We start from the raw sequence: 26,779 nt of genomic DNA, 5'->3' as shown, positions 1-26,779 counted from the left end.
AAGAGCTGAAGGCCACTATCAGAGCAACCTGGCCTCTCATAACAGCTGAGCAGTGCCACAGACTGATCGACTCCATGCCACGCCGCATTGCTGCAGTAATTCAGGCAAAAGAAGCCCCAACTAAGTATTGAGTGCTGTACATGCTCATACTTTTCATGTTCATACTTTTCAGTTGGCCAAGATTTCTGAAAAATCCTTTCTTTATATTGGTCTTAAGTAATATTCTAGTTTTCTGAGATACTGAATTTGGGATTTTCCTTAGTTGTCAGTTCTAATCATCAAAATTAAAATAAATTAACATTTGAAATATATCAATCTGTGTGTAATGACTGAATATAAAATACAAGTTTACAGATCTTTTTCCCCTTTTCCCAAAAAAAGCTTAAAATACCACTGTTTCAGCTATTAAAATAGTACAAAAATATTTTTGTATGTAATGGAAAAGTGATGTTTGGGATGTTTGTGCAGGGAGTTGAAGCTGAAGCACTCTCTGCAGGAGATGGAAGTGCCAGCCTGATCACTTGCATTTTTTTCTAAAAGAAGAAAAAACTAAATACGCAGTAATTTTTGCTCATAAAGGTAAGAGTAATACCTCATTCTAAACTGTTAAATTTGTAAACTGTAAACTGTTTTATTTGTGTGCACTCACATTATCAACAAAACATTGTGCTTTTATAAAATAAAGAAAACAAATGGTTTCTGCCGTCTGAGGTTTGAGCAGGTGCGCTTCACAAAGATGAACCTAAACTCAGCAAATTGCCTCACAGACACACCATGTCTGACTCGAGCTGAATAGTGTGCATGGGCAATTAACAAACTTCATTCCAAAACCCTGCACCAGCTCACCGCAGCTTAAGGAGGTTTTATCTGAAAGAAGCAATACATTTAGAAGAAAAATAGACCTAGAAAGAGCAGTATAATGTAAAATTATTACTAGGACTTTTATGCAGCTGTGAGGCAATGAAACTGCACCCTTCATAATAAAAGGGGAATAAATGTCCAAGTCTATACATTCAGAATGAGGGAGCTGCGGTGCTGTAGATGTTTTGACCAACGCAACTCACTTAGGTTTCTTTTTATTCAGCAGAAAACAGCTGTTGATTAGATGACCACACTTCTTACAGTAAGTGTGCACAGGCCTCGCCTTAGCTGTACTGTCTTTAGGACTGACATGATCACCAAAGTGAGCATCTGTAATTGTTTCACGCTGTGACAGAGGAAAATGCGGCTTTTCAAAGCTCACTTTGTGAGTCAGAACATATTCAGCAGCTAATATCGCAGACACATTAGTGACTTTTTATTCATTTAAGTATGTTGCAATTTTATCTGGTAGACAGTTTTTAAATTCCTCAATGGTAATTAAATTATGAAGCTGCTCAAAGTTCTTCACCTCTTGTGCAGAACACCAACAGTACCATTTTCAAATGACCAAATTCAACATAATTTTTGCCCTTGGCTTTCTTATAACGTTGAATCTTTTGCCTATAAGCCTCAGGAACTCATAAGACCTTAGAACTGCAGACTTCTCCTGGTCGTAATCTAAACTTGCCTCAGGTGAGTGAGAAACATACACCTCCTGGGCTTAACCCGTAAACACACACTGCAGAAGGAGAGGGCAAACCTCTGTAGGCCACTTTAAGATTGTTGCTACCCGCTCAAACAGCACAAAATATTTATTAACATTTCTGTCAGAAAAAGGCGGGATTAAACAAATGCATTTATTAACATCAAAATCTGTCTCTATAGTAGCAAAATCCCTGCTCATGGTGGAACTCTTTTTCCTTGAGATCAAAGTGCCACATTTCCACCTTTAACTTCGATTCATGCAGCTCAGGATCGGGATGCGTAATAGCATGTGAAGGGACAACACTGACAGGAGGGAGAAACTCTATTTCAGCTATGGCAGTGTGCAATTTATACTTAATATCTTGTTTATCTTGCTTTGAAATAGGCACTTTAAAAATAAGCTGCAATAGAGAACATATTATTTTTAGTGCATTGTTCAAATTATTCCAGGCTCGGGTGAGCCAAAAAAACACTAGACTAAACGCCATAAGGATACTGAGGAACAAGCAGTCAAAATAAAATACAAAATCTTAGAGGACAAAAAGACTGCTTCAATCCTCAACCAGCCAACAGCAAAATATTAAATAGCCACAAAAGGCAAAATACTAGTGCTGTCAATCGATTAAAAAAAATTAACTAATTAATCGCACAATTTTTTAAAATTAATCGCGATTAATCGCAATTAAAAGCCTGAAACTTTTTGGATATGTAAATGTAAAATGTAAATAATTAATGTAAACTCAAGACAAAGAAACTATTTAAATTCAAAATATGATTGTTTATTGGAATTTTTGTTTAACTTGTAACACAGATTTTCTCATGTAAACAACATACCTGCAATAAACCATCAATATCCTCCAAATTAACTGTTGGCTTGAAAGCCATATTTATTACAGAAATAAAAACACAGGCATGTAAGTACCATTTGAATTTCAAAACAATCAATGCCAATAAAAAAACAAAAATGATTTCCATGTTGAATTCCAAGTGGACTGCAAAAAAATTCCCAAGTATAGTCATTGCCAGTGCTTTAAGTGGGCCGGTATGCACCGGTACTCAGTACCGCCACTTCCAAATATAGCTCTTGAGCGTACCGCCACCTCTCCGTGCGCCCAGAACGTGCTTGTAGCGTACCGGTACGCTCATTTGGACATCTGTTTTAATAGAGGTTTTAATCTTTTACCTGCACTGCCGATTTTCAGAGCGCCCTTCACAATGCAAGCTTCCTAATTCATCCCACCCAGAGCAGAAACTACATTACCCATTCACCCTTAAGTTAGACAAGTGAATAGCGCATGTGTCGCTTTTCCCACTGTTAAGTGTCAACAACTCAACGTGGCCGGAGAAGGTGTGTGAAACTCGTTGTGAGTTATACTAAAGCAAAATCTTGAGTATTTATTGTCTGATAAACATTAAAAACTGTCTGCGGAGGTTGAGTCGTCCTGCAGCCCCCGCTGGCTGTACATTGGCTGCAGCATCTTTTTTCTAAGTTCTAAAAAAATACCGTAGACGGCAAGGCACAAATTTAGATATTCATTTATCTAATTAATCTATAGCCTATGCACAAAGACAATATGATCTTTTTGTCCCCTTTTTGTTTTAAAGCTTGATGAAGAGAGAGAGCGCAAGTTGCTGCAGCTGAGGAGGACAGTGATGCACGCGTACAGGAGAGATTGACAGTTCGCGGCACTGTGTACAAAAAATACTCCGCTACACAATTATTTTGTTATTTTCGTTTAATCTTATTAACGTTAGCGTTACAGAAAGGTCTGATTTACGCACTGTTACAGTCATTGTTTTTTTTTTTTAAACAATGACATTTGAGTTCATGATTTTAATGTTGCTGTTTCTTGTGGCAGACTGAATGAAGAGTAATGTTTCTTGTGGCAGACTGAAGAGTAATCCGGCAGAGTTTTATACTGAAACTTTCCATCTAAAAGTCCTTCCTTGGTCTTATCCATATTTCTTTGCACGTTGAACACACATAGGCCACAACTGGAAATAAAAAAACTGCAACCGCGTTAATTGCGTTTTTTTTTTTTTACGCGTTAAATATTTCAAATTAATCGAATGCGTTAACGCGCTAATTTTGACAGCACTACAAAATACACAATAAATGAATTGTTACTTGGGAAATACACTGTGAGGTGAAGTGTTGACTCAATAGTGCACAGCATAAACCAAAAGCAAACCAATGCGCCCCTCTACCTGTGCCAACCTAACAAAACCTCACCTGTCTCACTAAACCCCTAGTCTTCATGCAGGTTCTACGGCAGGTTTTTATGCACTGAAAACCAGTAGGTTTTTGAGGCCAATCTGCAATAGACGACCACCCATGGTCCTACGGATGTGCTCCTGAGATAACTGCTTTCAGATGGAGTCGGGCGAGGGCTAAGTCTCCAGCGAGTGAGCGTCTAACCTAAATTGGCCCGAGTGTATTTTGCTATTGGAATGTTTTGTGTGGGACTGTTTACCCTCTGTTTATGTCCTCTTGCCTATTTATTAAACTACAACTTTGGATTACCCCTTATGCATTTGTATCCTCAAAATTTAGTTTCAGGGCAGTTTGTAACAGAAGACTTCGGCAAAAGATGGATCCAGCAGTTTGCCTCTTGCACCTTCATCAAGGTAACCGGGCCATTGAAGAATATGTTCAGGAATTTGTTGATATAGCCCATCTGACTGGGGCTATCAGAACCAATCAGGTTGCTTATGCCGCTACACGGCCCTATCTGGAAATTGGAGTATTATATCAATGTTGCATTGTAGCTGAGCAGTTTAACATTCACTGTGGGAATCACTGAAGAAGATCATGTCATGGACGCCACTCCAGAGACTTGTCCTGTCATTGCTGCCATTCCAGAGTCTTATCACAACATGGCCACCATGGCTGCTCTCTTACTCCTCCTGAACCCAATCCATTCCATGAGCTGACTTCAGAGCTCACACAAGCCTCAGAGCTTAGTCCAGTGTTGGCATCAACCTGTGAGCAGTGGCGGATTTAGGGATTTGGGGGCCCCAGGCAAAATATAGGAATTGGGCCCTATACATTTTCACACATTTTTTTAGATCAACCTTGAAGTTCCTTTTTTTTTTTTTTGATGCATACTGTTGTACAATGGTGCCCCATAGATGTGTCCAATAAATCGTGGAAACAACTTAATATGCAGTAATTTTTGCTCATAAAGGTTAGAGTAATGCCTCATTCTAAACTGTAAAGGGGCTAGTTTTATTTGTGTGCACTCACAATATCAACAAATCATTGTGCTTTTATAAAATAAAGAACACATATAATTTCTGCTGTCTGGGGTTTGAATAGGAGTGCTTCACAAAGATGAACCTTAATTCAGAGAATTGCCTCACAGACCTGATAAAAATGTTTAAAAAAACCTGCAGGCGCCATGGACTCGGATGGTTGTCATGGTAATAGACATGGTAAGCAGCAACCTTTCATGTGTCAGTGCTTAATGTGCAACTCCTATATGAAAATAATTTTAGGGGGCCCCTTGAGGCGGTCGCCTACCTTTGCCTAATGGGTAAGTCTGCACCTGCCTGTGAGTCCTCTGCTTGTTTTGACTCAACAATAGAGGTCTTTCTAGAACTGCCTATCTTTCTAGAACTGCCTTCGATGTAACCACCGATATAACCACAGAAGTTGTTTATGAATTTTTTGCCTGCCATGAGATAACACCTGAGTTCAACCTGGAACACTCTGTTAGCCCTGTCACAGCCATGGAGGCCATCTCTGAGCTCTCTGCCTATCCTGTCACAGCCAAGGAGGCTGTCTCTGAACTCTCAGCCTGTCCTGTGACAGGCAAGGTGGCCATCCCTGAATTTCTTGTCTGCCCTATGATGGCCAAGGAGACCATCCCTGATCTCTCAGCCTGTCCTGTCACAACCAAGGAGGCTGTCTCTGAGCTCTGAGCCAGTCCTGTCATGGCCAAGGAGGCCATCCCTTAATCCCTTGTCTGCCCTGTCATAGCCAAGTAGGAGATCCCTGAATCAGTTGTCTGCCCTGTCACGGCCAAGGAGGCATTCTCTGAACTCTCAGCCTGTCCTGTCATGGCCAAGGAAGCTGTCCCTGAATTACATGTCTACCCTGTTATGACCAAGGAGGTTGTCTCTTAGCTTCTCGACGTCCCTGTCAAGGCCAAAATGACATCTCTGAACTGTCTGCCTGTTCTATTACAGCCGTAGTGGCCATTGTCAACCTCTCTGTGCTCTCTTAATCAGCTCAGCCTGCTCCACGATGGTGGTCTTCAGCTCAGCCTACTCTGCCCTGATGGTTGTCAGCTGCACCCTCTCTGCCCTGGTGGTCATCAGCTCTGGCTGCTCTGCCCTGGTGGTTTTCAGGTGTTCTGCTCTGCCCTGGTGGACATCAGCTCTGCCTGCTCTGCCCTGGTGGTCTTCAGCTGCACCCTCTCTGCCCTGGTGGACATCAGCTCTGCCTGCTCCACTCTGGTGGTCTTCTTCTCTGCCCTGGTGGTTTTCAGCTCAGCCTGCTTCACCCTGGTGGTCTTCAGCTTTGCCCAAGTGGTCTTCAGCTCCGCCCTGGTAGTCATCAGTTCCAACTTGGTGGTCTTCAGCTAAGCCTACTCTGCCCGTAGTCTTCAGCTTCTCCACCTCGGTGGTCTTCAGCTCTGCCCTCGTGGTATTCAGCTCTGCCTGCTCCACCCTGGTGGTCAGCTCAGCCTGTTTCACCCTGGTAGTCATAATTTCCTACTTGGTGGTCCTCAGCTCGGCCGGCTCTGCCCTTGTGGTCTTCTGCTCTGCCCTGGTAGTCTACAGCTCTGCCTGCTTCACCCTGGTGGTCTTCAACTCAGCCTACTCCACCCTGGTGGTCTTCAGCTCAGCCTGCTTCACCCTGGTAGTCTTCAGCTCTGCCTGCTCCACCATGGTGGTATTCAGCTCTGCCTGCTCCACCCTGGTGGTCTTTAGCTCTGCCCAGGTGGTCTTCAGCTCTGCCTGCTCCACCATGGTAGTTGTCAGTTCCGACTTGGTGGTCTTCACCTCTGCCTGCTCTGCCCTGGTAGTCTTCAGTTCTGCCCGCCCCAGCCTGGTGGTTGTCAGCTCTGCCCTGGTGGTCGTCGTCTCCTCCCTGGCTTTCTGCTCTGCCAGCTCCTCCCAATTTTGTATTTTTTTTGCTCTGCTGGCTCCTCCCTTGCTGCCTGCTCTGCCGGCTCCCTTTGGCTTTCTGCTCTGCTGGCTCCACCCTAGCTTTCCGCTCTGCCCTGGCTGCCTGTTCCGCCAGCTCTGCCTCAATCTAGAGGTCTTCACGGGGCCAAATATTTTTGCCCGAAACCCGAAAGAGACCCGTAATTTACTACACCGAACCGACCCGGACCCATCTATTATTTCAAAAGCTGGACCCGGACCTGTGTAGATCCGAGAAATGCTACCCGGACCCTTCTATTATTTGAAAGCTGGATCCAAACCCGCCGGGAAGACACAGACCCGCTGGACCCGGTTGTCAGATATTCCACCTTAAAGCAATTACAAGTCAATAAACCTGTTGCGAAAAATACAACTTTTTGTCTTACCTAATTTAAGGAGCCGTAGTCTCTCTTCCTTGTACCTGACTGCCTGTGATGCATTTACAATCCTCCGACAAGAAGGTTATCCATGTTATTCCTCTAGTTTTTCCAAGTCCAAGCTTAATCCACTGATTATTTCAGCTTCAAAAGTCCACTTGATGTCACGGTGATGGATGACAAATGCACCTGTGCACATTTACATTCTGACTTGAGTTAACTTGCATAATAACTTCGACTGTTTGCCCTTTTGAACTATAATAATGATCGCTCGTGCAGTGTCATGGCCGCTGACGTTATTTATTTGCTATCATCTCTGTGCTCTCTGCTCTGGGTCGAGTCTGAATCTGAACACTAAAACTTTAAGATTAAACGGTTCATTTATATTATTATAAAAATGGGAGAAAATTTAAAGCGCGGTTTGTTCCTCACTGGTTGCCATAGAAACATGCCACGCACTCGAGACTGCACATGTGTGTTAGCTGGATCAACCTAAAATATGCTTTTTAACGCTTTTAATTTGAGCATCATAGAAAACATTAATGTGACAGTTCACCTCAGATTTTGTTGCTGATTTGAAATATATTATATATGAGTGTGTCAAGTCTAGAGACGAGTCTGCATGCCCTGCTTCTAACGGCAGAGAAAGAGAGAGAGAAAATAAATTTTTGGCTCACACTTTTCTTTTCCTAATTTTACAAGTTGCAAGTTACAGGAAACACAAGCAGTGTCTGATCACAGCTGGGTGTTCTCTGAGTCTGATGACTCCTATCGCACGGGTATTACACACAATGTTAAACAGACCCGGGACCCGAAGTAATAGATTCGGACCCGACCCAGACCCGGCTGATCATTTAAAATATAGACCCGAACCCGTACCTGGGTCGACGGGTCTCGGGTGCACTGTGAAGACCTCTACCTCAATCTCCAGGCCATCGTCCACTCCAAGGACCTGGCCCTTCATCCCGCCCCCTGATCTGCCTCCACTCCACGTCATTTCTGGTTTTCTCTGATCTTGTTAGGACAGTCTGGAATCCGCTCCTTAGGAGGGGCCCGTGTCACGATTACCAGCTGGAGTGCCCTCGACATCCACCAGAGGGCACTCCTCCCAACTCCATCCTGGACTCTATTTCTCACAATTCTTTGCCCGCTCTAATCTGCTGTTGCCTTAACAAATACTGCCTTAATAAATACCGCATTTGGATCCTCAACCTGCAGTCTTGGGGCAGTTTGTAACAATTATACTAATGAACAGAGATAATGGACATTTTGAGTCTATTGTAACCTTAGTGCTGCTTACACTGCCTTTTAGCTTACTTTTAAGCAGCAATGTCACTTTTACAGTATGTTAATACATTTTTTATAAAACATCTTGCTTGAAAGTGTCATGCATTTGCTTTACTTTCTGGACAATCCACTTACAGTCACCATACAGCCTGTTTCATCTACAGTACACTGGTATTTGAAGCATACGAGTATTTCTAGACTGAGACAAATCTCCCTCACAAGCTCACAATGAACATTGCAGTCTCCTACCATTTTTCAAGCCTCATCTAAATTAAATCAGGGAATCTAGGTGGTGGGAGACACAAGCAAGATGTAAAGTGCAGTGTCACCGAAGAAAGAACAAATGTTATCAGACAAGAATATACTGGAAAGATTTGAGTAAAAAGAAATCTAGTGGTGTCTAAAAGTGAGTGATTAAAAAATTTAAAAGTAAAAACCCATTGAAATATGTAAAGAATGAAGTTATAAAGCTGGCATTATAATGATTATAATTTAGGATTATTTGACAAACAAATAATTGTGAATTTAACTGTTTGTTTTGATCTTGTCAATTACTGTTTGTTTATTACACATTCACCTTATGACGAATCATAAAATTAAATTTATTATTTCCTTAAAGACTTTGTAATCAAATATTGCATTTCACTATTTTCACAAATATTTCATATATTTTTTTAATTTTTTAAATTGTCGTCTTAACCTTTAATCTTCAGATTCTCCACCTCAGAAATGACTTGCACTTTCAGCTGATATCACAATTCCCTCATATTCCAACTGGCTCCATTCTGATTCGTAACTTCCCATTTAATCAATCCAATCAATTCCTGAAGAACAAAAATCAAGTTTCATTCTGATTCTGATTAGAGAAGTGAAACAGACTGCAAACAGCACATGATGCATTGTGCAGGGTGCTTGAAACTGCTCCTTTGGAGCCCCCACATTAACACACTACTGAACCATAAATAAAGGCATTTTAACACATTTCTATGATGTACTTCAAGGTATATTCCACCCAAAAATGAAAATATCGTTCCAAACCTATATGACATTCTTCCTTCTGTGGCTCATAAAATATTTGAAGAATGTTGGTAACCAAATAGTTTCTGTTTCCATTGACTTTAATTATTATATATTGTGACAGAATGGCTGCCTCCCTCCTAATTATCATCACCCGTCCCTTAATCGCAGCCCTTCACCAGGCTCACGGCAGAAGTGGATGTGTGAGAGAGGAGAGGTGCAGAAACAGCCAGGTTGGGCATTAGCCCCTAAATGTGGAACACAAGATGTGGTTGGATCCACATCTACGTGTGGAGATTGGTAGGTTTAGGAGTGTATGACAGATGGGAGGAGTTGGATGCATCCAACCACACCCCCTGGACTTGTATTCTGCAGGGAGGACCATCTCAGGGCTAACAGGGTGTGATGACGTGATGATCGCCTCAAGTTAAACATGGTGTCATTGTCCAAAATGCTTCAGTGACAGAACTTTGAAATATCAAACAGGGAAAACAATAAAAGGCATGACCTACAACGCATCCAGCTGGCCAATTCCGTCCCAAGCCCCATGATCTGTATTTATTTATTTCCTTCATTTGAATGTCTTGTGAAAGGATTTTCTTGTAAAAAATAAAATCCAATTTACTTTCATCTCACAACAGATATCATATGATGCCAAAATATATAAAAACAATACTGATTCGCTAAAATCAAATGTCGGAGGGTCTGGGGCACAGTGCTCTGCACCCCGAGGACAATCTGAAACGAGCCAATTATAGATCAGCCTCAATTCACATGCGCTTTCAAAATTAACGGACCTAATAGATATCCATTTGTCCAGCGCCCTGCAGACCACAATTCAAATCAAATGGAGTTTTGATTTTTTTTATTATTATTATTATTGGTGCTAACATGACTACAAGTTGAATAGTATAAGTAAATTAGTCATAAAATCTTGATTATTTTGCAATATATATGTAACTTATTTTTAACATTTAAAGTAGGCTTCTTCCATGGTTAACTTGGAGGGGGTTGCACCCCCTATTAACCATTCGCCACTGCTCCCATACCTGACGCCACATGAACTGTGTCTGTCATTTGTTCCTCCTGCCACAAAATATACATACACATACAATAAAAGTAAATGGGAACTGAAACTATTTCGTTACCAACATTTTTCAAATATTTCCACTGAAGGAAGAACTTCATACAGGTTTGGAACAACATAAAGATGTGTAAAGTGTTCCTGTGTCTCAATTGTACAGCATTGCGTTAGCAGCGCAAAAGGTTGTGAGTTCAATTCCCAGGGAACACATGTTAGGTAAAAAATATCCTATTGTGAATAGTATTAGTATTAAAAGTGCTCAATTATCTATATTACACAAATCAAACAATAGTAATGCTTTATCGCTATGGGTGAAAGTCATACAGAACAGACAGAACAAAAGACACAGCCACAAATCACACACACAAACACACACACACAGTCTCGCTGTGGTTTACTGTGTTAAAGCTGAGGCAAGAGAGTTTGCATTATTTAAGCGACATGGAGAAACTTGTCAAATTTCATGTGGAAAGAGGGCAGCAGCTGTTATGATGAGCTGTGCTTGGAGATCTAGCCTTCTCTCCAGAAGCAAGGAGCAGGAAAGCACTTGTGCTTCACATGTTGCATGCAGCAAAGCCTGAGGGAGCAGCAGAGATCTCATGAGCCGAGTTGTGGAGTCTGCTGCGCTGCAATGAATATGGAATCACTATAAACAACACCCAGGTAACCAAGCGAGAGAACACAGCATGAGAGATGGAGTGTGAAGGAAATTTGTTAAAATGATCATTGTGGATAGAATGGGGTAGAAATCTACCTTTCTCATGCTGTGTTTTAAACTTTGCTGTTGCCATGACAACCAGTATTTATTTTTCTATGTTTTCCTCATGACAAAAATTCTGCAGTTTTCCGCAAATGTAATGAATTGTATTGCCATTAGACTGGTTGCTTTATTAGGAGTTGTAACATAATGATGTCATGTTTCAATGCCAAGAATGATAGTTGAACTCTAGCTGATTTCTACTTGATGTAAGTGACATGAGTGAATTAAATGAAACACATGCAAGCACTCTACTAAAGTGACTATCATCTAATAATGATGGAAGTGTGATTTTTCTGAACACAGACGTTCTGTTCGACCATAAAAACATGAGCTCATTAAGTGAGTGTCGTTTCCTGCACATCGTCTAAAACAATCACAGCCTCCTTCAGTGAAAACACCTTTGCACAAAACTAACTCTGCCTATGCTGAATCATCTAAGACCAATCATCTAGTTAGAGCAAAACTTAAATATATATATATATACATTAAAGAAAACATTGTTTCAATCAAGCAATAAGCAAGTCCTCTCTCTCATTCTCTCTCACATGCACACACACACACACACACTTAACTCTGGAGCTAGTACCGCAAAATAGATCTTAGCTAAGGTTTCCATGGTAACATTAACAATTCCGCCCCCCAAACTAAGACAGCTCTATAGCTTTACAGAGGCTGGGAGAGAGAGAGAGAGAGAATGGAAAGAAAGAAAAACTCTCCCTCCATTTCTGTAGATAGAACAACAAGGGGAAGTCAATCGTCTTGCTAGGTCTCATCCCGCTGTCTGTATGGAATGAGATTTATGTAAATTAATATGTAAAGTTTGCAGACACATTTTGACAGGGATTGCATACAAGCAGTCAAGATTTAAAAAAGACAGTCATTCAGATACATAAATCATTTGATTTAATGCATTTTTCATTTTGTGAGCTGTTTAATCTACAGTTTGTACTTTGTTTCTGTGTAGTTTTAATTACTGTGTGCTCTTACAATGGGAATAATCAAAAATAGCTTCAATATGAACACCATGTCAGGTGATTGGTTATGATGTCGTTATTACATCCACAATGTAAAGCTGGATGGGATCTTCGTAACATTATCATATATCATTGTCTCCTCACTTTGCCTGTGCTTCAGCCATTAAACTATATTTTGTAAAGCGAAATGTGTTTTAGAACTGTTTTTCTTTCGGCACTACATCACCAAGGCAAAACATAAATACATTTTTATAGAATTAAAAGAAAGATTCTAAAACAGATTTAGGTCCCTGTGATGGTCATCCGCAAGCAAATCTACATTAAACATTCGGTTAGTAGAACAACTAAATGAAGCGAATTAACAGCTCTCTTGAGAAAAGCCACATATACTCTTGTACCCTTCTCAACAGTACTATAAATAATTATTATAATAATAATAATAATAAATGCATTAGTCTACATCTGTCCCATAGAGAGACAGGAAGTGCTGGCTAATTCCAGAGACCTAAATTGCAGTTTCTCAGCCTGCTCTCTGGGGGTAGCATGACAAGCCAATTAAAGCACAGGAACCCACCAAGATAAACATTCAGACCAGAATTATCACAACAATGAAGATTTCCTTGCTCAGCGCAGAGGAGAAATTAAACTGGCTGTACAACAAGCCAGGATGTGAGGCAAATACTAAAAGTTGATAAACTATTTCAGCTGCTATATCATAAGAACTGTAAACAACATGCAGGAAATGATGGGCCTGCTTGTGCAGCAGCATACTGCATTTACAGCGCAGCAGTTTCCAAGCTGTATTTCTGACTGCATGAATGTCAGAAGGTCACTGACTCCCACTTGGCTTTGCTGTCCACCTATAACCGGAATTAGATAAGGGGAGAAATAGTCCCATTTGTAATTCCTTTCTTCTGATTTGTGTGTGTGTGTGTGTGTGTGTGTGGATTGGAGACTATAATGCAGAGCAAGGCCACAGTACCTCCCCAGGACACTACAATGTCACATCTTGAAAGATGGTGTAATTTGGAGGGAATGGATGGTTGAATAAGTTGACAAGAAAGGACAAGAAACTGAATCTTTGTATTTTTCAATCTTATGCATTTGGGAAATGTATCTTTGCAGTGATGCAACTTATAACTAGGGATGTAACAAATCCTCACACTGTCACCTAAAACTGCTACAGGTGTTCAAACCATTGATTCAGTTGGTTAACCAACTTGATATGGCCACTACTGAAAAAAAAAAAATGCATTGAAATGTACATTCAGAATTGCCCTATTTCCAGCCAGTGACATATAATTTATTCTTTAAATTTTTTAGTAGGGTTACCTGGGTAAAGCGAGTGATATTTGGCTGGTAATGTTAATATGTCAGCTCCATAATGTGGCCCACTGTACGTAAAATAAATCAGCTTTTATTAAAGCTATCTCATATGACTGTACTTGAATTTGAACAGGTGCATGAATTTCTTCACATCTACTATTAACTTTTTTAGAAAGCAGAAAAAAATTACTAAACTTTATCGGTCTGTAAAATACAGATTTTAGTAGTATCATAAAAGTGTCTAGGTATTATTGCTATGAAGAGGATGAATACATGACTGAAAAAATAATTGAACTAATCATCTTATAATAAATTCCATTTCAGTTCTACTTCATACACTAAGAATTATCATATGCTGTAAAAACAACAACACTCAAGCACTGTGAAAGGTTTTGTTCAACTGACTGGCTTCTCTCCTGTATGACTTTAGAACTGATTCATCAATTATGAGCTTCTAGATTGATTGACTTCCTAACTGAACTCCTTTTCGCAAACTGAACATAGAAATAAAAAACAGTATAAATAACAAAAAATAAACAACTGTTCTTTCTTAGTCGTATTAAGTGCCCTCTCTATATTCAAAGTGTAAATAGAGACCAATTTTTTCAAGCATAATGCAGAGCTACAGACTACTCAACCTATTATAGCCTACATACTAATAACAGCCTAGATAAGTTATGTAGCCTAATTTGCACGCATCAGGGAGTTGCTCTCAAAACGCAGGTTATTAAAATTGTTTCTGAATGCACGTGCGAGTTTTACTTTCAGTTTAGATTTAACGATTGCGCGAAACTTTGAAGCACAGGCTAAGTTCAATTGTGATGTTGATTTAATGATATGTAATGAAATGCATGATAGAAATCTCTTTGTTAGGTATTACCTTCAGTGTTTCCTCTTTTTTATTCTTATTCAAAACTGACAACAAATTTAAACATCTCGTGGCATCTAGAGATATTCAGATTGTACGGTTTATCATATTTTGCAGTCCTGAAGCATCAGTAAATTTACCACAATGGCTGCATTCGAAAACTTAGGCAGTTGACTTGCTGCCTCGCTGCCGTATCAGGCAATGCAGGCAGACTTTTTTTCATGAAGGCACCTCATGAAAGTGATTTCGGACAGACTTCTGAGGCAGCGTAACAGTTTAATGATCTACAACAAAATAGAACAAGTTTTTGTGATAACTAAATAAATATTTAATGACTATAATACTGATTTCTCTCTAGAACTAACATCAAAAGTGCAAAAAGTCATTTGCACACAAACTGAATTGTTTTCTCAAGCATATGTCAGTTAAATGAAAACAACTCAAGTAACCATCGGTCACAGGACTATGCTAAGGAACTGCACATATAGTAAACATAATTTGACATAAAATGGCAGATTAGCTGAAGAGGAACACCTGAATTCCATGTTTGTACGCTACACTAATGAAGGAGGTTATCATAAGAATAATTTTCTAAATAGCTTCTGGAGCTTTTGGAATTGTCTTTAGATTACTTTTTTCAATCACTTGCTCTTCTTCACGCTGTTTGTGAATGCAGTTTACAGACATGATGTGTTGACCTCTGCTAAGGTCATGAAGTTTGTTAGAGTGTCCCATTGCATGCGTCCCATCTTGGGTCTCTCATCAAAGGGGTCAGTCCAATTAGTACAGACAATGCACCATGACCCTCCAGGCATAAGCCGTCAGACAAGAGAAACACGACCCAACAAGACAGAACTGCTCAGCAACACACATGTCCTGACCTCCAGTGCCCTGCCCTACGGGAGTGTTATTAAACCCCGAAGGGTAGTGTTTTTGTCAATGTCTGTGTGTGTGTGCATGCCCGTGACAAGTCAACCTCACAAACAAACACATCAAAGATGGATATGCTGACAACAATAGAACTGATCTTTAAAGCTTACTAGTGGAATATAAATACATATATGGGGGGGGGGGGGTTGTTTGCCACAAGGAAAAGATATACTAGAGAGAACCCCTGCAGACCCTCAGGACTGTGTGTCAAGGTCAATACGTTTCTTAAAAAATATGATATTTTGACCTTTGCATTGTGAGGTTAGTTCAGGTTGCAAAGTGTCATCTGAAGCAATTCCCCAAAGACATTATATTTACGAATACACATTCACTCCCATTACAATGCAATGTACATACCTTGAGAAACATATTTAACCCTTTAAAATATTAGGTTTTCAATACTCTAGCTGACCGCTCTGCATGATTTTTTTTTAAGGTGACCATTATTTTAGAAGGTACCAATGTATTATTTCCATGGTGCCACATCATGCTTGCCACATGACCTAGGGAAGTAATTAGTTACATGTTACAGAGTTAAGTAATTTAATAGCAAAATAAATATAACTGTTACAGTTACTGAGAAAAAAAAGTGTAATTAAGTTACAGTTACTTATGAAAATGTCAATGATTACAAAGGGGGTTACATCTGAATAATTTCACACACACACACAATTTTTTTTTTTTTTTTTACTATCTTAGTGAGGATATTGCATAGACTTCCACTGATTATTTTCTATCAGCTAACCCAACCCCTACGCTTAAAATCCCATCACAGAAATTTGTGCAAAACACTAGATTTAAATAAAAACATATTTTGGTTAATTTATAAGCCTTTTAACTAGTGAGGGATAGTCAAATCAAAAGTTGACATGATTTTTTCACTATATAAGTGAGGACATTTGGTCCTCACAAGTATAGTTAAACCAGTTGACATGATTTTTTCACTATATAAGTGAGGACATTTGGTCCTCACAAGTATAGTTAAACCAGTACACAGACACACTCATATGCATAAAGATTTAATTGACTTATTTTCCAAAATGAATTGAATGCTCTAAAATATGAGACACCAATTTTTCTGGAGTCTATAACATATGCTTACATTGCATGTGACATACTGCAGCCATAATAGCACCGTACAACAGTATTGCTAGTTTTGCTAGTACTTCTTAGAGATCCAAAAATACAGGTAGCCCCCGGTTCAATACATACCTCATTTTTTTATTTTTTTATTCAGTGATTAGAAGCCACATCCGATCACAAAAGGACATTTTTTTCAAACATTCGACTGATGTTATGTATTACGTTATACGTTATAATGTTCTCTTTTGTTGCATAAGACGGGAGGCATTTTCTCATCTCAGCGTGTAGACTCACAGGCACACACAAACAGAGCCAATTCACACTCCCATACACTGGTGCTAGCAAGCCCTGTGATCCTAAAACCTAGTTTGTACCCCTCTGAACATGAACATGTATACCGCTACTGTATGAAATTAAGATGTTAAACATTGCTCTACACAGAACAAGGAGTAATGCTAATTTGTCAGCTGCATCACACCACCTGTGCTTGGGGCCACACAATGCACTTGACACTAACAACGGTTTAGAGGACAACTCTTAACACAGAAATAAAATCACTGCTTTTAAAGTTACATAAGGGTAACTAGCCTGTGTTTTTCTGCCCAACTGATTTTAACACATGCAACACTGTTGTTTATACTGCTTGGGCGTACAGTGAGAAGACGAGAGGATTATGGAGTAAAAAGTCTGTGATGAAAACTCAGTTTCTAATCTAAAGTGCTGTTTATTTTCCCATCATGCACTAAGCCCCAATGTATGTGTGGGTATGGTGATCAAGCCAAGTCTAGATACACTTCTGTGTCATGCAACACACATCACGCACGGCAGCTAATTAATGCCCTGAGTGGAGAGATGCTGATTGCTTTCGGCTGGACTAATGCCACATTATTCTGGCTCTCCACACAGCTCAAATGCCAGTCTGGATATTTACAGAGAGTCAGTGTTATGGGAATGAGTGCTGTTACACTGATCTATCAATATGGCAAAATGTCTTTTGTAGTCATGGCTGATTAATATTAGGAACTCTAGTTTAATATCCATTTGCTGTGGCACTGAGCCTGATATTTATTAAGGTGGTGTGGGTGAAGGGTTTTAATGATTTATTACCCTCTCACAGACAAGCAAGCGCACACATACAGACCTATACTTTAAACAAATATCATGCATTGCAAACTGTACAGTCCACTGATTTCAGAAGAATTGCATTGGGTTTTTATTTTATATTCTGTCTCTAACATGCGTGTGATTGATTCTATAAGTTATTCTACAGAGAAGTGAAGGAGGCTGTCACAAATGGAGGGATATGCTTCCAGCTTTTAGAAGAAGAGGCAAATGGAAGGAACAAAGAAAAGAGTAAGACAGATTGAGAGAAGAATGCCAAATAATAAAGTATGAGAAATGCCAATGTTTAGTTTGGTATCCATTTCACAAATGCCTGGACTGTAGCACAGCAGATAGTTTGCAGAAAACATCATCCGAAGCCGAAGCAGATTTAGCTTTTGGATGCAATGAATCACTAACAACAACTTTTAGGCCCAGAGAAACTTAAGAGAGCTCAAGATGGGGAACAGCCATTATTACACAGCCAGCACCAAATGTTTTAAAATGTTCAGCACAGCAAATAACTAGTGCTGTGAAGTATGGTGCAATCCAATATGAACTAAAGCAGAAAATGAAGAGCCAGAGCTAGCGTAACACCTCTCCACAGGCTATGCAACATTAACCTGTAAACGAGTGCTTAATAGCCTGGGTTATCATGAATATGAGTGTCTGCGTGTATATGTGCAAATGTACTGCATGACTCAGCAAGCAGGGTCCCATAATGTTTAAGGACTATCCATATATCCTCATTTACACAGAATATGATTTCAGATTTCAACAGCAAACATAAAGGTTTAGTAAAGACTACTCAATACCACTTCTAATTTTAAGTGCAATGGGATGGTTAACCCACTCCCTTAACACTGCAAACAAAATCTCATGAGATGTGTGTCAAACAGCATTTGTGTGAATAAGTATACTATATATAACATATAGAAAAAAAAGAAATTCACTATTTTTTCTCTGTGAGATGGTGATTACTCTAACTGCATAGTGCACATTTACATTCCATTATAAAAATGATGTGATAGATAGATAGATAGATAGATAGATAGATAGATAGATAGATAGATAGATAGATAGATAGATAGATAGATAGATAGATAGATAGATAGATAGATAGATAGATAGAGATTTTTTTATGTGTATCAACAAGCATCAATGAATTGTTCATAATAAGACCACATTAAGAAAGTAAACACTGTTTAAACCTAAAGATTCCCATCACCTCTGTTTAACTATATCATAAAGACATAATATAATGATATGCTTAAAAAATGTTTCCTTTTTTTCCTTTTTTTTTTTTTGCTTAAAGACAGAGCACGTTGTCTGTAATTTCATGTCATTAATTTCATGTCATTACTCTTTATCAGTAGTGCATCTACTGTAAGAGGATCGCTTCTGAAAAGGGACACTAGTGTGCATAGTTTATAGCGGTGACAGCATTAACAGCTGATAAATGGCAGTTGTCGGTTACTTTTTCATCAACTTACACAATTTTCTTGTAACAAGCCCACAAGGCCCTAGATTGACACGACACAGAAGGCACTTATGATAATCTAATACTGAGTGTGCATATTTTACACAAGTACACAATTGCCAAGTTACCGTGTTGTGAGAGATGAGCAGGCCGAGGGAGGCCATAGTTATCTCCCTGTAGCGTGTACTGAGAGTATGCCTTATTAATGACAAAATATCGGTTTACTGGAGATTAAATGGTAATCATCTGGTCTACAGAAAACAGTGACAGCATTTATGACATCAGAAAATGAAGCTCTGAAGACTTAAAGAGCAATGAGGATTTTTAGATTCCAAGGGAACACAGCACAGTTAATAGTCTCTTTGAAAATGAAGCCCCTTGTCGCTAAGCAATTCAAGACATTGTTGATATATTATGAAACAAGAGAAAACATGCCTGCTGAAATCACATGAAACACCTGTTCCTAGTCATATCAGACTACTAGTAGGGCTATGTAGATGCTAAAACATCTGAATGCTGCTTAAAACTATGTGAATAATGACATGATTGCTGTTGGTGACTGAACAAAATCTTAATGCAGAAATCGCTTACCTGGGTTCCACAATGCACTGCGCTTGCTCAGTGGTCATCGTGCATTCCAATCGGACGAGACTTCGCTGTGCATGAAGTCCACCAAGTTCATGTTCCCTTCAGTGCTGTACATTTCCGCCAGCATTTTTTATAAAGGGATGCATTGTCATTTGGTAAAGGGATGAAGACAAATAGTTGCATGAAGCATTCCCTTGAAATATACTTCCATGACAGTAACTTGAAAACAGTGGTCAAACTGATCCTTCAAGCCATGGTGTCGTTGACTCTGTTGTACAAGGTGTTTACTTTGTCAGAGAATGTGAACCGGTTATTTTTGCCTCGTTATGCCATAATGTGACTGTGATGCTCAGGAAGAATGAATCCTCACATTGTGTGATGGATAAATTATGGTTTTTCAAATTTTGTGCTAATGAACAAAAACTAACATGACTGATTTGCTTCAAAATACTCAAAAAAAAAAAAAGGGTGGGAGTAGGGGGACTGGCTATAAATGACACTTCAGTCACCATAGACAATGCACAAATAACTACACAGGGTGTGTGCTAAAAGTGGTTTTACCAGAGTGTAGAACATACTGAATACTGCCATGCGGACTCGTGTTTGCCATAATGGGATTTAAGATAGCATTGCCTTAAATTACACAACATGCTGCTCTCCAATTAATCATGATAAGTCAAATATATTAAATAATTCATTACTATTGAGAAGACTGCAGCCTATGTTTGCCAGTATTTCGAATTTATTAATAGGCCTAATCCAAGGCATGTTGATTAGTGAGTCGTTTTTAATGTCCTCCCTCTCTGCCTCAGTGTTACACGTTTCTTTCCTCTGCATTAAACTGGGAGACTATAACATAATTGATGATAGTGCAAACGATTTAAACGTTATTGCATAATAACATTAGATAAGAACTCGCCTGTTTTCCTACAATTACTGACAAATGTAACTCATAAAGTGCCTATGCAAGTTCCTTTTTGTTGCCTTCATTAATGAACCGGTAGTCGTACAGTGCTTTTAGCTGAACTGAACAGATGGGCAGATAGAGACACCTCTCCACGTCAAGTAAAGCTGGTGGTTTTTGCGTTGCCTGTCACGTGATTACAGGGTATGTTTCTCTACAAAAGTAGCCACATCGCAAAAATGTTTCAGCTCAGGCCCAGAACTTAATGAGTGCATGTATGTGTGTGAGCGTCTCCTTGTGTTTTGCGCACGCGCATACCGTATGTCTTCAAGTTGTGCATGTGTGCTGTTAACTGATTCGTTTGTGCAGTCACAATTATGAAAATGATCGTTCTTCCATAATCATACATCTGTCTGTAGGGTTCGTGAATGTGAACTGTTCTTTTTGCCTATGTCAGTACCGTTCCCTCTCCTAGGGCTCTGCGTGTCAGTCCCGCACAGAGATTCTGTCACACCCTCCTCCATCTCCATGTACTCTGCTGCTTTGTCACCCAAAGACGACCCCGATGAGGACCCTCTGAATTTTCTCAAGAAATCCGAAAAATACGGGCAGCCCGGTGGGGGTTGTTCCACAACAGGCGTCTGGTCCTCATTATCAGTCTCCCGGTGGTAGAAGTAGTTGAAGTTGGACACGATGACAGGGACTGGAAGCGCAATGGTCAGGACACCGGCGATGGCGCACAGCGAGCCCACGATTTTACCCCCGACCGTGATGGGCTTCATGTCCCCGTAGCCCACTGTGGTCATGGTCACTACAGCCCACCAGAACGCGTCTGGGATGCTGGTGAACTGTGACGAGGGCTCGTCCGCCTCTGCGAAGTAAACCGCGCTGGAGAACAGGATGACCCCAATGACGAGGAAGAAGATGAGCAGCGCCAGCTCTCGCATGCTCGCGCGCAAAGTGTGCCCGAGGATCTGAAGACCTTTCGAGTGTCGAGACAGTTTGAAGATCCTGAACACGCGGACGAGTCGTATTATTCTCAGGATCGCAAAACTCATTGCATGTTGCCCGTTGCCTTGCTGATGAGCGAGGTCTGTGCCGAGAGTTATGAAATAAGGCAAAATAGAGACAATGTCTATGGAGTTCATAACGTTTTTAAAGAAATCAGCTTTACTGGGGCTCGCGAAGAAGCGCACGATGATCTCAAACGAAAACCAAATGATGCACACTGTCTCAATGATGAAAAAGGGGTCGTTGAATGGCGTAAATCCATTGTCTTCCTGTGTGGAGTTTTTACCTGGGCTGAGGAATTCTTTGTCGTCCCTGAATTCTGGCAATGTTTCCAAACAAAAGATGACGATGGATATAACAATGACCAGCACTGACACGACCGCGATCCCTCTGGCTGCACTTGAACTCTCCGGGTACTCGAACAGCAGCCAGATCTGGCGTTTGAACTCGTCCTCGGGCAGCGGCTTCTCCTCCTCCTTCACGAAGCCCTCATCCTCGCGAAACTTGAGCATCGCCTCTTCCCCGAGTTCATAGAACTTGACCTCCTCTGAAAAGATGTCAAACGGCACATTGGCGGGTCTCTTTAAACGCCCCCCTGACTGATAGAAGTATAGAATAGCGTCGAAGCTCGGTCGATTCCTGTCAAAGAAGTATTCGTTACGCAGAGGGTCGAAGTACCTAATTCTTTTCTCAGGGTCTCCCAGGAGCGTGTCCGGGAACTGCGCGAGAGTCTTCAGCTGAGTTTCAAACTTTAAGCCCGACACGTTGATGACAACTCTCTCGCAGCAGCCGTACTCATTGTAAACATTTTCGTAGCCGGACTGAGGACGCCTGTCCGTTAACGAGACCGTCTCCTCTTCATCAACCATGTTATAGACAAAACTCGACCTCTTGCTTCCCCTCTCCTCCTCTTCCTCCTCGCCCTCTGCCTCCTCCTCCTCCTCGATCATGATGTCCTCCTCGGATCCTAAGAGTGCCAACTCTGACTGGCGTAGATCCCCGCCGAGTCCCGCGCGGTTCCGTCTCCAGCGCGCGACGCCTCTTTGCTTTTTTCGCTCTCTGGGAAGTTGCTGTGGTGGTTCGTGGTGTTGCTGCTGCTGCTGTTGAGGCTGCTGGGAGGAGGAGGGGCGCGAGGCGGTCCCGGCGCTACTGTTGTTGGCATTCGTTGAAGAGGCGGTGCGAGTCTGAAGCGGGTGGTTGTGAGGATGGCCACTGGACCCACCTCCCTCTCCGACCGTTTCTGCTTCGGTTGCCGCTGCCGCCGCTGCGCGAGACTGTCTCTCCCGCTCGCGCTCTCTCTCCCGGGCGCGAGCCTGTGCATATCCATAGGGCAGGTGGGTGTTGCAGCCCCCGCTGTCCGCGCCCACCATAGCGAACTCCATCTTCTTAAACTACGAAGCGTTCAGAATGATGGAAAATTGGCTGAAGAGGCTGAGCAAAAGACGGGCTCAGCAAGTTCATAAATGCACTTGACTGGAACAATAGGTCCGATGCCCTCGGAAGTGCTTTAAGGTCTTTCAGTGCACTTTTACCTATTGTAATTGAACTTTACAACTGTAGCGAAGCGACATGCTTCTGGTGACATCATCATCATAATCACCATTATGAGAAAAATGTGTCCAACAGTTCTAGAATCCATGTGCGTAACGCGCGCCTACAATATCCAAAAAGAAAAATAAATGCAGGAGGAGAGAGTGGCTCCTTTCCGTTATCGGATGTGCTCGGTCGCCGTAGAGACTTTATACGCCTGTGAAATCGCTGGTTCCCATCTTCGCTTTGAGGGAGGGGTGAGGTGTAAGTGTGTTCTGTTCTCTGCCCCTTCAGTGGCTATGAATGAATCACCGAATCCGCTTGACACCAGCAACAGCTGCAAAGAAAAGGAAAACGTGTTGTAGAATCCAAACTGCTCATCATAATGTAGACTGTGATGGTTATGGAGGCTATACCAAAATCTAATCAGTAACAAAGACATTAGTCACTATTCTTGTGCTACATAACGATAATAATAATATTAGTAGTAATATTAATAATACTATGGCACATCCTTGTTGTTACAGGCCAGCCAAGCAATGAAACAGGAAACAGTGCGGGATATTACTGATCCAAAATCCCTTGACAATTAATTATAAACAGTCGTCACACGCAATTTATCAGCCCTCTCATGCACTCCACCTTCCATTATTCGAGCCACTTACGTAGGAAATGATATGAGGATGTCTTCTCAGCTTCCACCCTCAATATGACAAGCTAGAGATGGCTGAGGCTGTAAATCCCAGGTTTGTCAAAATTTCCCTCTCGCTCAGAGAATCCAGATATTCCTCGACGTAGCCAAACGCGGAACCCGACACCTCAGCAGTCAGGTGTGATCGCATCGAGGGATGACAGTTTTGGCCACGGCACGTTGGCCGTTAGGTGTTTATTCAACAGGATCTCTCATCACCTGCCCATCTCCCCCTCCCCAAAAAACATGCACCGCTGCATTAAGCCTGGACTCACACTCACCAAAAAGCAGGTGCTGCTACCGCGAGCAGGCTGCGAGGCTCCATAAATCACACAAGCGGCGTCAGAATCGAGATGTATCAAAGTTTTAGGATGCCATGTGAAATAGCCTTAGGTAAGTATGCGCAGCGCGCATCAGTCTGCCGCTCTGTCTCGCCCGTTGACCATTGTGCTCGTGTTATTGGGGAGCTGCGCTCCGCCGCGAGAGGCATGTTTGCGCAACGCGGAAAGACGTCGATCGCCCCCCAGTGGTCTTGGCAGGCTATTGCGCGCGCACCGGTGTCCTGCAGTTCTCAAACTTCGGCAACCCCTTATGCATCTGTTGACATCCAGGTCATCGCAACTGCCTTCCCGAGGGACTTCTGCAGAGCACGAGCTGCACGAACTTGCCTGTGTGGGGCTCTGTCAAAAAGCCACATACACTTTCTGTCACGGCTTGTGTTAGTATAGTCATCGTTTGGAAAAAGATAAGAATGTAAACAACATAAAAAAGATGAATGTGATTGTGCCGTGAGAGCTCTGCACTTCACTCTTCCCTGATCCATTAAACAAGCCAGCGTTTATACAAAGAGCATGAATAAAAGATTCACCTCTTTTAGCTTAGCATAGAGGGGTTGAAGCTCGCACCTGGGACCCCGAAGAGAAGAAAATGGGGTGCTAATTAAATGTTTAACATAATATTTTTCAAAACACATTTATCCGATTTTGAAATGATTACTGTTCTTTATAAACACAAGAAAGCATAGGATAAATCACGTTTTTTTTTCCAAATATAAAACCCAAATTTTAAATGGATTTTATATTAAAGTTTATGTATTTAATGTGTTATAAAAGATTATATTATCTTATTGTAAATAACTGTATCATATTTTCCAAATAATATTTTATATCAGTTTATTTGGGCTTTTGAACAATGGTCATTTTTGGAAACAAGATTTTTTTTCTGTAATATGATCTTATGTGAGTTTCTTGGCATTAAAAGATTTGAAAACATCTGGTCTAGCACTCAGTTTTAATTTTAAATTTAAAACTCAAAATTGGTTTTCTGAGGATGTTAATGCTTAAAACTCATGATGGTTGAATGAAGGCAAAATGCAAATGATTACTCCCACTACGCCATCTGCCTGTTTCTCTTGGCACTCTATTTAACGACAGAGGGCTTTAGAAAATCAGTTTCATCAGCAGCACTGAGATTAAGCCACAAATACTTTATATTTATCACCTGGAAAACAAATACTATTATTTCGCAAAGACAGAAAAAAACTCAAAACTCAGGTCTCTCATACTCTGTTGTAGAAATGTGCATGTGCTATCAGAATGATTGTACTGTTTGATCCAGCTGATAAGTTATGCAGCAGGTGTTAAACAGTTAAAACACTTTGTACTGACCAAAAACAGTTTGTACTGACCAACCTTTACTATCTTGACAAACATGCATTGACATCTTGCCTTTTTATTAATCAAATACCCCACCTTGGTAGCTTGTTTTGGGCTTAGCTTATGTTTTTTTTTCTATGCTTGTCTATTCTGTACAGAGGCTACTATACAGAATAAAGGGGTAGTATTTCACATGACAACATTTAGTCGTGCGCAAGAACACAGGATGCTTTATATGTGTAGGGAGAAAAGATTCTGTGAAGGTTGTGGGTGTGCGATTGGATAATGGCATAGTTATTCGAATAATGGAGCTGAGTGCATTGTAAGACAGGAACAGAGTCTTGAATATGACTGTGAGAAGTACATTGAGACCTGGGTAAAAAAAAGACCTGAGAATTACTGGATATAGTCAGAAGCATTTTGGATGCACTGATGCGAGTGAAAAGGCAGATTTTTTTCTACATTAATAAAGCTTATTCTAATGTGGCTCTTGTCACAGCATGATAAATGAAGGTCAGTGGGTCATCTTGGACAATTTCCAAGATTTGTACACACCAGGAGTCAATGACTGTACAACCTTCAAAAGCCATGGAAAGAGACTGGGGGCGGCGGAAAGAAAAAAAGAGACGAAAAGCCAAAGAGCCAGACTGAGATCTGTGGGAGAAAATAAACAGAATCAAAATGAAAGTCCAGGGCACTATATAACTTTAAAACAGATAATGGTCAAGGCAATAATGGCCTGCTGCTGAATGGAATGAATTCTAGAATAGTTCTTTTAAAGAAGACAGTTTCGAAGATTATATAGCTTATATAAAATTTTCAGAAGTTTGGGGTCAGTAGGATTTTTTTTTGTTTTGTTTCATAGAAGTCTCTTATGCTCACCACCAGATCTACAGCTTTCAAAATTTGTTTTATGATATGGAGATTGAAATGCTCATGGGCTTTGAAAAGTGTAATGAATGATTTGATGCATGATTGGTTTGAAGGATTCATCAAACTGATCAAAAGTGACAGTAAACACATTGAGGCTTTTTAGGTAGCTTTTCATTTATGAGATTTCTGTTTCAAATAAATGCTGTTGTTCACTGCAAAGCAGAAGCCATACTCCAGTCTTTACTGTCATGTCTTTACTGTCACTTTGATCGATTTATTGCATCCCTTACCAATTTTATGCATCAAATTACCCATTACACTTATCAAAGCACATGAGCATCTCAATCCAGTTATTATTTTCACATAAATAGATAGATATAGTGGTAAAAAAAAATACTGACATATGTGACCCTGAACCACAAAACCAGTCTTAAGTCACTGGGGTATATTTTTAGCCAAAAAAAAACGTTGTATGAATCGAAATTATCGATTTTGCTTTTATGCGAAAAATCAGGATATT

General features: G+C 40.6%; 1 protein-coding gene across 1 annotated transcript in view; it reads right to left on the bottom strand.

Moving 5' to 3' along the window:
- The window catches only part of LOC128016934 (potassium voltage-gated channel subfamily A member 1-like), a 45,326-nt gene extending 21,988 nt beyond the window's left edge, over positions 1-23,338 (bottom strand). The window contains exon 1 of the mRNA XM_052601898.1: positions 19,599-23,338. Coding sequence (XP_052457858.1) covers positions 20,901-22,892 — 1,992 coding nt within the window. The 5' untranslated portion in view covers positions 22,893-23,338 and the 3' untranslated portion in view covers positions 19,599-20,900. The remainder of the gene's footprint in view (positions 1-19,598) is intronic.
- Between the last annotated feature and the right edge of the window lie 3,441 nt (positions 23,339-26,779).

This window comes from Carassius gibelio, chromosome A7 (assembly GCF_023724105.1).
Source record: "Carassius gibelio isolate Cgi1373 ecotype wild population from Czech Republic chromosome A7, carGib1.2-hapl.c, whole genome shotgun sequence".
Taxonomy (NCBI): Eukaryota; Metazoa; Chordata; class Actinopteri; order Cypriniformes; family Cyprinidae; genus Carassius; species Carassius gibelio.
Note: the sequence above shows the minus strand (reverse complement) of the source record. Positions and strands in the feature narration are given on the sequence as shown.